At 34.5% G+C, this 12,157-nt stretch overlaps 1 protein-coding gene across 1 annotated transcript; it reads right to left on the reverse strand.

The window, feature by feature from the left end:
- Positions 1-6,869: 6,869 nt before the first annotated feature.
- Positions 6,870-9,674, reverse strand: LOC117619067. The gene is made up of 2 exons (XM_034348890.1): positions 8,464-9,674; positions 6,870-7,815 (listed from the first exon to the last, which is right to left on the reverse strand). Exons 1-2 carry the CDS (start codon positions 9,229-9,231, stop codon positions 7,309-7,311), a joined length of 1,275 nt encoding a protein of 424 aa, XP_034204781.1. The 5' UTR covers positions 9,232-9,674; the 3' UTR covers positions 6,870-7,308.
- Positions 9,675-12,157: the final 2,483 nt, after the last annotated feature.

Consider the following 12,157-nt stretch of genomic DNA (forward strand, 5'->3'; position numbering starts at 1 on the left):
GATGAGCTCATTGGTTCTTTCTGTATGCCTCTTTTTTCAATTAATCACAAAATGCAATAGATTCTCTTAATATTATAACTTTAGTGGTAAAACACCCACCATTAAAGTTCAATTGTATACAAACTTTATATTAGATTGGATTTTACATTCCTTAATTGACTAAGTAGTTATGATTTGACTGTATAATGACTCTATAATGACTGAGTAGTTATTATTTGAAAAACAACCCTTTAGAAATTATGATTTGTCATAATCATATTTCTTACACGTCAACTTTTTATTATTTATAGAAGCGATTATTCAAATAATTCTAGTGTACGAAATTGAGGATTGAACTCAGATATAAAGAAACGATCACACTCCTTTGACAATTTGACATAATTTGCACCTACTTTACTTTGAATTCAATACTTCAAAAGGTCAATGTCATTTGTAATCTTGCTTTTCTGTGGCATTTCGGATTGTAATTAATCTTATAAGATGGTTATAATATGCAAATCAAAATACATTGTACGTAATTATTATTTTTTATCTACAATTATTGATAATTGAAGAAAGCTTATGAGCAGGCCAACTTTTGGGATTTTGAAGAAACCCTGTTTTACCTAAAAGAAATAAAAAAAATACGAATTTATGTAGCCATCCATGTACTTGAACCATCATGTTCATGAAGATCAAAGTCAATAAGTTTCGTGATACGCACAGTTCCATGACTTAGGACTTTGAACAATTGGATTAGATCCATATATAACGTTCAGTTTTTCCAAGTACATGTGAGGGGTTCAGAATTGTTGTACATTAAATATGCGTTCAACAATCCATGTGATATACATATAGGGCAAAAGATATGCCCACAACAAAAACATGAGGCAAACGTTTCATGGTGACAACCATACCATGCTTTTTCATAAACATAACATATATCTATACTATCAGTCTTCTCCCATCTAGACGTTTAGAAGTTATTACCGTGTGAACGCTATTATGAATATGGTGAAAAACAATAAGGGGTTATACAAAATACATGACATTTGCATGGTAATAATGTATGAACGTTCGTATAGGAGAAAATATATCTATACTATAATTATTGTTTAGTAAATGAAAATTAATTTAACTAACATAAAATAAATTCACACGTTTTCCTCTCATTTTCCACTACTTATTTGTCCTCTTCTTTCCTCTTATTTCTTCCACTATGACGGTCTCCACATCCATGTAATATGGCATTGAACAATTATGAAAATGACATACCTAGCCTCAATTCGACCCGTTATCATTCCTATAAGATATACAACTATATGAGAAATTGACATTACCCCCTCATGATAATGTTCGTTTTAACCGAAAAAAGGCTCAATTTAAATGGAGCAATTTCAAAAATATTAATTCAGATGACATTATAAGGTATAAAAAAAAATTGTATGAACTATTACAATTCATGTATGAGAAGATTTGGAAGAAATAGATTTCAAATTATTCCTTGCATGTAGTTATAAATCTCATATAATTCTAATTTTTTATAGCAAATTTAATCTCATTGTCAAATCTAATAGTGTGTTTACTAATCAAGAATTGCAATTCTCATCAGGAATTGAATTCCACCTATAGAGAATTATTGCTTTTACTTCACATTAAGGAATTAAAAAGTAAGTGTGGCCTACACAAAATCAGAAATGCATTTGAGAAATTCAATTCTTGGGCGGGAGATGATATTCTAATTCCTAAAGAACTAATCTATTAGGAATTCATCTTTTTTACCCATTATATCCTCACACAATTTTCAAAATTCCAAAATTGTCATCTGTTTGAATCCAACAATAAGAATATTTTAGTAATTAGCATCACTCATATAGTTTAGTAAATAATTTCAATAGGAATTCGGAGTCTAACTCTTCTGAATCCATATAGTTTAGTAAACAACTTTAATAGGAACTCAAAATCTAATTATCCTTAATTCAACTCCTCTTTAATTTAATTTCTCATAATCTAATCCAATTACGAAGTAATAAACATACCATAATTCTTACTTTCAAATTCTAACCCAAAAAAAAAAAAAAACAGTGCGGTTTCTGTGGATCCTCAAATGAAAAGCTGCGTGAGACATTAAAGAGAGTCACGATTCTCTGAGGCTCTCTCGCTCCTCCTTCCTCTCCCAGCCAGCTCCTACATTTTAATGTCCACTTCTCCTCTCACACTTCTCAAAGCTTCCAATGACACGTTTTCCAGACCTAACCAGATGTCGTTTTAATATAACGCCTCCTTGATTGGATTTTATGCCATTTGGGACCTCTTCCTCCACCAAATCATTTTGCGCCACGCGGCGAACTACATGACAAGCTTCTGCGTGAGCGTAAGTACAACGGGACAATAAACCGAGGCCCGGGACTCTACATATACGCCAGCAGACACGTCAAGTCCCTCACGTCAAATTAGCCGACTGGGCTTAATTAATCCCTGCTCCTAGTCCGTGAGGAACGTCACAATATGACTTAGGGTTAGGGATACTGTTAGTTTTTTGTTTTATTGGCTTTTTTCTTTAAGTATTTATATCACTTTACCTCTTTATTTTAGCACCAAACCTTTTTGTAATAAAGTGAAAACTGGATAAGTGTCTTTTATTTTTATTTTTATTTTTTTAGTTAACGTTGGACGCCCAATTTTGAGGTTAATCAACACTTTAATTATTAACAATTACAATACAAGTACAATTTAACCCAGCTACATTCCTAAAATTCAAATACAATGAACTAACATTTATATACTACAATATATATATTTTTTTCAACAGAAAACATTGACGATACGAGAAAAACTTTATTAATCATCAAATGAAAACTAGGGGTGTTTAAAGCTTTACTGCTATTACAATCATAAAAAAGAAGACAATCGTGAATAATATCCGGTGGTTTCTCAAACCATTCTACTCTAACATCAAAAGACAGTGCATTACTTGTAAGGCTGTGTGCTACCTAAAAGGATTTTGCTTGCCTCCTTTTATGGAAGGAGATACTCCTCATTCCAGCAAATCACGATTTGACATATGTACAAAAATAATTTATCAAAAGCACAAAAATAAAAACTTATTGCACGCATGTCATACTGATATTGATAGAAATGTAAGAGTTCCTACTTACAGGGAAATATTTTCCAAATAGAAATGGTCTTCATCTGTACGTGCAATGGCTGAGATAACTTGCAGACAATCCCCTTCGAAAATCACTCTCTTGACAAGCCAAGAGATTGCGCAAACATCACAGCCTCTCTTTCCGCATAAGCTTCAGCGATGTCAGCCACCAAAACCTGCGGAATACGCACTAACATAGCAGCCACAAAATTGCCCGTCTATATACTACAATCTTTCACTTATTTGATTTCTTTGCTTAAAACGATAAATCTAAAATTCAAAAAATAATGTAACACATCTCCATTCGTAAATTTCAAATTCAAAGCGGCGAAAGAACAAATAGAATTTACTAAAAAACCCAGTTAACGGGGTTATAATACAATGTAATTTTTCGTTTTCTAGTTTATACACAAGTACTCAACAATTATAGTATACTCTAAATTTGTAGAAAAAAAGGTATAACAAAATAAAAGAAAAGGGTATGTGCATGTTTGCTTCTAGATAAGGAGACAAATACAATTAGGAACTAGACAAAGACATAAGGGAATCTAATAGAATCAAAGTAGAACAATGTGCATTATTGATTTCTATGACCCCATTTTATGTGACATCTTTGTATTATTATGTGGTCGACTGTGGGGCAATTTTCTTGTCATTAATAATGGTAATTTTTTTTATAGAAAAAAATTATAAACATCGACAATAATAATGATATTTTTTCATTCTTTTCGTTGTATTATGTCAATTGGGTATTGAATGAAATCCAATTATCTTCATTTTTTTTTTAAAAAAAATGGTATTCTAGTGTTAACACGAAAGAGTACAAAGGGCAAATACCACACACCACTCAAAATAAGGCATAAATGTGAAGGATTCAATCAAACAAAACCTCACAATCAACAGAGCACAACTTGCAGAGCAATCTTTACATTTCCTCATTGAATGTCCAAGAATCTGTAATATATGAGGCAAATTAAGGTCAGGGCATGGGCCCAAAGGGGCCCTTAATTTTTGGGTCATCCACATTCCACTCCAACCATACGAACAATGGGATATGTTAAAGCCGCCACAAGAGCCAAAAGTGGTCCATTTGTTACATTTTTCAAATCTTGCCTTGAAATGACCTTTGCTTAAGAATGAGCATTTTTGGTACCCCATATAAATTGAAACTGCCAACGTGAAGAATTGTCGGTGAGGTGGGCGTGTGAGGCCCCCTCCTTGTGTGAATGTGAGTGAAACATGAGGATTTACTAATAGTTTTGGAGGAAGCTCAAGAAATGGGAGTTTATTTAGGGTTCTTGGTAAGACATTTTTACCTTGAGTTAGGGCAGCGTTGATTGGCTTACATTTATTAAAAAAAATTAGTATCTCTTTTATGGTGCTAGTAACATACTAATTGTTGGGTTTTTCTTCATTTTGTGATCCAAAGTGTTCTTCTAATTTTTTTCTATACAGAAAATCAGTACATTACAAACAGAAACTTCTTAGTCAAGTTGGCCTAAAGAGATCCAAATAGAAAGGGAAAGAGCAAGACATAAGCAGCTTATGCTCAATTTGGACGGATAAAGCATGTGGCCCAAACTAACAAGAGTGTCGGCAGTAAAATTGGCCTCTCTAAACACATGTTTAACAATCACTTCCTCACATAAGGAACTTAACAAACCAATTCTTATTATAGGTTATATTTATAGCTGAGTCTGTGTGGTTATCTGTATTTGTATTGGTTCTTGTGGCTGACGGTCTTTGTGCCTAAATTATAAATGCAATCTATCGTCTTTATCTCCAAAAAAATCCAAACAATTTTAATTAGGGTCCGTGTACGAATAATTATGCTAATTAATTGAAATGGTTAGATTAACAAATTATTCTAATAATGCAAATACTTGAGAAGGTGTCTCCGAGGCTGAACACAAATATCTGAATTGACTACAAAATGTTGGATGAAAGCTTAGCACTAGGCGTCCTTACGTTCTTGAATCATGGGGACACTGAAGGGCACATTTACCACAAACACATGGGAAATTCATGCCCTCTCCACCACCACACGTATTGGATTTTTCATTCAAATAATTTAATTCATTTTTAATTCAATAATATTATTATAAATAAATAAATAAATAAATAACCCTTCAAAGTCAGAATATCTTCCAAGTTTGACATATATTTATATATGGAGCCTTTGGTTGTACATAAACTAGTAGACTTTATAAAGGGGAACTAGTAGGCTTTATAAACAAGCAAGATTTTTCTATCTTGCATAAGTTTCTCTATGTTATGCCCTAACTCACGGGCATATCTTTTTGCTGCATTCATATATCTTTTTATCAAAACCAATTACCGCCTTTGCCTTTCACTTTCTCTATTTAGTCAAAGATAAAAAGAACTCTTCTGTTTCAAGCATTTCTTATGCTTGTAGCATGATAGCCCCTAACATATGCCCTTCACTATGCTTGATGATGCAGCTATAATCAAGGAACGTTAAGTCTTACGTAGAGTCGAGTCGATCAAGAATGCTTAATAAACGTAAAGTTTTATTTTATTTTTACGGTCAAATTTAACATGTTATATTGTGAAACTTTCAATCGATGAAATGATATAAAATTAGATTGGATTTTTGGCATGGATAAATATTTAATGAGAACATGGGGTGGGAAGGGATGGAACCCAACAAGTACCTTTCACATGTCAATTTGTTTTTCTATGTGCCAAGCGTACTTTGAATGGAATTGGTTTGACAAAAAAAATGCACATGAAGGTGGCTATTTTTGGATACTGACTGTTGTGGTAGGGTTTGGGCTTTTATTAAATGTGATGCACTAAATATATCACAAGGGAAAAGTAGAGTAAAATATCTTTAGGAGAATGGAATGAATGTTTCAACTATGCCATGTGCCTTTGAAAATGACCTGAATAAAAGTGTTTTGAATCAATGACTGTGGAAATTAATATCTAAATTTGGGCTCAATTTTTGGCTCAATTTCACCATGAAGATTGAAATCCAAAGAGAAAAAAAATATTTGTAGCCCAATTTAAGTATTGCTTTGACAATTGCATTCAAATCAAGGAAGCCTATAACCTTCTGAACAGTCCATGGTGGAAAAAATAATTTACAAAGTTAGCTCAAAATCTGGCCCCGCTCGATGTTTAGCCCCGATTGGCTCGGTCTGCTCTAAGATTGAGTAGGACTTGAGCAAAGTGTTTGAAATCTTGAATTGAGTTAATATTGTATAAAAATTTGTTACAAAAAGATATAAAAAAAAACTTAGGAAAAAAGAAAAAAGGCCCGGCCCTTCTAGGCCTGTGCCCGGCCTGGTTTGGCCCAGCCCACGAAGCCCGTTTAGACCCAACCTAATAAACAGGCTGAGTTTTGACCTTTGAAACCTTGATCCGGCCTGAAAAATGAAAAAAAGCCCGAAAGGCCCGGCCTCAAATATTTATTGTCTCTATTGTTTGTGTTCAAATTTCCTTCTTATTATATATGTTGTTGTAAAGAAAGTGGTGGAGCTCACATAAAGAAAAGAAGGAAATAATATTCAAAAAGTTTAATGATGATATTGGAAATTAATGATGATGTTGGAAGCCATCCAATTTGCCTATAAATAGACTTTCCATTGCTTAGCAAAACACTCCATCGAAGAAGAGAGGAAAGAAAGGAAGAGTGAGAGGAAAGAAGAGAGAGTGTGAAATCTAAGTGTCAGTAAGTTCTATCTAAGAGAAGTTTGTCAGTGTAAACGCAAGAAAAGCAAATATAATTCTACTCTCAATATTCAGTGGTACTTTTCTTACTCTGATTATTTTATTTTTATAACATTGTTTATTTATTTTCACAAATGTTTAACATCAAACCCTACAAAAATGGGCACAAGTTAATGCCTCTCACTCTCAAATTCTTGTTCATCCCATCTTTACAAGCCAAAAGATGAAATTCTCAGAGATACAAGCACCCTATCCACATCTTTAGCCAAAGGCCACTATTAGATACTGCTATCCACATCTATATATCATCATAACACATGTCTCTCATTCATGGCTTTATTTTGGGCCATTTCACAGACTATTCACTGAAGCAATGTTCTGCCTTCAGAGACCCAAATTTCCACTATGCCAATGGGGTCCCAAATTGAGTGAGAAGGTTGAGACTTGAGAGCCATTTGGTGAAAATAAAAAAATAAAAAATTTCTTTATCTTGATAAGAGATCAACCAGAAGCTCCTCCATCAAGAAATCTGTCATGGCAGTCTCAATTTCTAAAGCCAGCTCCTCCTGCTCATACTCAAACTTGTTCCACCTCCCTCCTTTATGCATGTCTCTAACACAAGCTTCCTTCTTGTGCTCTAGCCCCCACTCAAGTTCATTGTGTTCTCCACTCACCCAAGCTTTTGCTTTGCTCACCATCTCCCATTGAAATCCATCATCATTTTGATTTCTTTGGACACTCATTTCTTCTCTAAAGAAATCCAACAGCAATTTATCTTCCAAATGGCCTTCCTCACAGCTGCCTGGTGATGAGCTAGTTGCTTTGAAATAATTCAACAGCTCCATGGCCATTTCTTCATCTTCATCACCCACATTGGCAAGGCTTTGATCAAAAGTACTTGAAAATGAATCATCTTCATCTTCCCCAAATTGACAATCAAGCACTGAAACTGGACTGTGCTGTTCATCTTCATCACCCAGCAGCATCTCAACCTGCCAATGTTCACACACCAATCAAATTCAGCACAGTGTACAATTCTTATGAACAAAATTTAAAAGTCAACATTTTAAATTTATGTGAACTAATTAGGCATAGAGATAATAAATAAATAATAAAATCCTCTTTTATTTCAGCATTTGCCAAAGTGACAGAAATTGTTGTTACCCAAAAAAAGTGACAAAAACTGTTGCTTTGGACATACTTAAATTTGTATTTAAAAACTAAATCCTCACTAAGTACATATTAAAATATCAGATAAAAAGTACTTTGGGATCTAAACTTAAATGTGTTTTAGGTTAGCGGTAAACTTCTACTTTGTCTGATATGCATGATAAACCCCGTGATATATGCTTAGCCAAAGGTAAGATCAAAATAACCAGGAGATTTACCATGGTTCATGGTTAAAGAATTTTTTGTTTTCTGGGCGGGAGGTGCCATTAGGATTTAAACATGAGAATGAGACTACTAATTTGTAGACAAATCATCTTAAAGGTGACTAGTAAAAATTGTTCTCCTATGGCCCACCAAGTACCATAAAGTACAACCAAGGGCAGGTCAACCAAATTAATAGCATCAAAAGGACCCTCAACAGCAGACACACAACATAAATATAGATGCGGTGCACTAAATAATTGCTCTACCTGGGGTCCCAAAGCAATATTGCAACTTCCTGTCCCTGTTGTTGATGCCTCCTCCTCCATGAAATCCTTGCCGACACATGGTAAATATTTTTTACCAACCTCCTCATCAGCGTGAGGGTCAGAGTTACTACCAACCCAAGACGGTAAAAACTCTGCGGTAAAATCACTGTCACACCAGCTTGACCCATTGCTGCTGCTGCTACAAGTTGTGCAAGTAGTAGTTGTGGACCCTGTTATGGTGGTGCTTGTGGTACAATGGAGAGGTGAAGAAGCATAATCCAACGGTGGAGGTGGAGGTAACATTTCATCGCGGAACGATGTCCACCGTATGATGTCCTTGACTCTCACAGTAATTTGGACTTGGTTTTGACTCTGCTTTCTTGATGAGCTCTGAAATTTTGACTGCAGCAGCCTCCTTGAGAGGCTTCGAGGTAAAAAGGAGGGAGATTTTACCGTGGTAAATGGGATGTTTTTAACTGCATTCATGAGGGACTGGAAGGCTGAGATTGTGGTGGAGGCTGCCTTTGATCTGCTTCTGAGTAATTTGCTGGTAATGGTGGGGTTATTTTTTGAGTTTGAACTTGGTTTTGGATCAAATTCAATGAGGTTCTTCTGGGGACTCCTGGGATTGAATGGTGATCGTTTTCTGGGGAATGATTTGAACCCACTTGAAGAACATGAGTTAGAATTCTCATTGAGGAAATCTTTGAGGAGCATTCTAGGCCTGCGCTCTATTGGACAAGGCTTTCTTTGATGCTGCTGCAACATTTTTTTGTGAGATGAAAAAGTAGAGAGATTGAGAAAATAATTATTACCCAACAAACAAATTTTGTGGTTTGAGAGCTTCAAGCCTTCAAATTGGATGATCCAAAGATTATAGGCAGACTTCAAAGGTGAAATGATCAGAAGAGAATTGTGGGAGAAAAGGGTTGGTCTGAAATTAAAGAGTGAAGTGGGAGAGAGTGAAAGAAGAGAGGAAGGAGAAGCTTATATTTAAAAGGGTTTGGTGAGCATTGCAATAAGAATATGAAGAAAGGGAGAGGTAGCTTCTAGGTGGGGATCTCCAGGTAGTTCATGAGGATGAATTTCAGAAAGAAAAAAAGAAGCAATAAAAATGGGGAAAATGACAAACAAGGGTAGAGGGTGGATGCTTCTATTTTGCAGTTATTTTAAGTGGAGGAAGAAAGGACTGGGTGAGTGATTTTGTGAGATCTCTTGGTCTTTTGGACTCAGAGGCATGTTTTTTGAGAGAAAGTGGGTTGACCTTAAATCAACTTGGGCATGCTTAGTATCTGTACTTGTGAGTTTGATCACATTGTCACATGTAGGAAAAAAAAAAAAACTTTTTTTTGGTAACGGGAATAACAATGTTTTGCTCTCTCCGACAATAACACAATAGCACGTGAGAGCAGGGGCGGAGCTAGAATTGTAAAGTTAGGGGGGCCAAAGTAGAAAATATAAGTATATAAAATACCTAAGTCTTCAATAGTTACATGTTTAGAGCAAAATATTTCTATTTTAGTCATGTCTAATGTGTTTTAGAAGGAACTTTAACTTAAATTATAAGTAGTTTATTACAAATTCTATATGTTATATATAATATAATAGAAAAGAGATAAAAATTTTAGGGGTACAGGGCCACTCCGGGTCTAGGAGTGGCTCCGCCACTGCGTGAGAGGGATTGTTGCATGAGAGAATCTCTCTCTCCACATGTAGGATTGAATTTGTATTTTGTACTAGCACATTGATTGATTGCATGCTGCTCCCATAATGTTCTTAATACTGATCTTATTGCCAATAATCATTTTTGTATAGATTGCACCAAGTGTCATGAATCTCATGCTTGTTAATTTGAGTATATTTAAGCAAGTTTTTAGAGGAAATTTGAATCAAATCAAGATTAATGTAGTATAATAGGAAAATGTTCCACACAAATTATTTGGCTTTGTTGCGTTATAAGTCTATCAATCTAAATGATTGATTTAGTGGGATTTTGTTTAAATACATAATCTAGATTGTCAGTATGATAATTTATCATGAAATAAACATGTCTTGAAATAATCTAATACTTAGATGATATAATGGGATTAAGCATGACAACTTGTTGTATAGAAAAACCTGTTTTTAGGGTATGAAATAACTCTATGTCTTGGTATTTTCGGTTGGTACTAGCACAAAACTTTGTCGAAAGTCATTCTTTTTTATTTATAAATTACGGTGTGATGTAGATGCATAAAAATAACTACTTAATATTATAAAAAATAAAATTTATGTACACGTATCAAACTATAATTTTTGTTTGTTGAAAAAATAACTCGTTACGAAACAAAATAAGGAGTAAAGTATTTTTCATAAGTGTAACCACAAAATCGTGGTGGGTTGCAAGCATAGCCCCTTTGGCCATTGACAATTACATTGTTGGTATGATATCAATCCAAATTGGTACAAGATCTTTAACAATTTGGAACTTGTCCACTAGCTCACCGCCAGGTCATTTATGTGATCACATGTGGCTGATCCTTATAAGCCTATATGTTACACATGCAATTGGCTGTGGGCCCCAACCATCGGAAGGAGGATCCGATGCTGTGTATCTGATTCCGATCATAAATGGTGGACTCCGCGCGCCAGTGTCGGCTCCTCTAGTCCACATCACACCCACACGCACAAAATTTTCATAGCCGGATTTGCCTAAGGTTGATACGGTAATTTCACCACTTGATCATCATCAATATCAAATATGGAATGCCATGAATGAGTTTTATGTTTCTCAACCAAATATTCACATTGTCTGCCTCAACTCAACTATCACAAAATCAATGGAGAAATATTCCCATGGGCATGGTGATGCATCCATCTCTTACGTAACTAGGGCAAAAACAATTAACTTCTCACTGCAAGCTAAAATTCTTAGACGCCAGTCTTAAATTTCACACTAAAAATCAATTGATCTTTTAGTTTCATAATTTTCACTTTAAATACTAAATTAGATATTTTATGACAAACGACATTTGATAAGATGAAATGCGATACGGACAAAGATATATGGAGCGACTTACTGTCACAACAAACCTTTTTCACTTTGAATATGTATGAAAACATAATAAGATAGAGAAGGGATATAATAATTCCATAAGTTAATAATAATTTCCCTTTAATTATAGTGTACATTTGTTTGTAGGCCTTTTTAATTAGTTTCATAATGAATTGTCCATGAATTATGTTGAGTTTAGTTTAACTCATGACTTTGTCATTTTCAATGCCTCATGATTCATCACTCATCGCTTTGTGTTCTTGTCTAATCCCTATTACAAGGACACAAGTCCCATGCATCCTCACCATTTTCCTTTTGGGTTTTTTTATTTATTTATGTAGAGTTATCTCTTCATATTCATGGAAGTATTATATCCAAAACTTGATCGTACACAATATTTTATTTATTATTCTCTCTATTTCTTTTAAGCTTAATTTTCAGGTTACCTCCTAAGCTTCAACAATTTTACAAACAGGCATATTCAGAGCAAACAGGTAACCTCTCTTCTGCCACTCCTCTATGTCTCTTTCTCCCTCTATATATAATATAATATCTATTTAATTCCATGTCATCCTGTTTTTGTGTACCTTCCATTACTATCTAAGAAGATGTCTTGTGATAATATATACTAAAAGGATCATGCACGTATACACAAAATCA

This window comes from Prunus dulcis, chromosome 2, assembly GCF_902201215.1.
Source record: "Prunus dulcis chromosome 2, ALMONDv2, whole genome shotgun sequence".
Lineage (NCBI taxonomy): Eukaryota > Viridiplantae > Streptophyta > Magnoliopsida > Rosales > Rosaceae > Prunus > Prunus dulcis.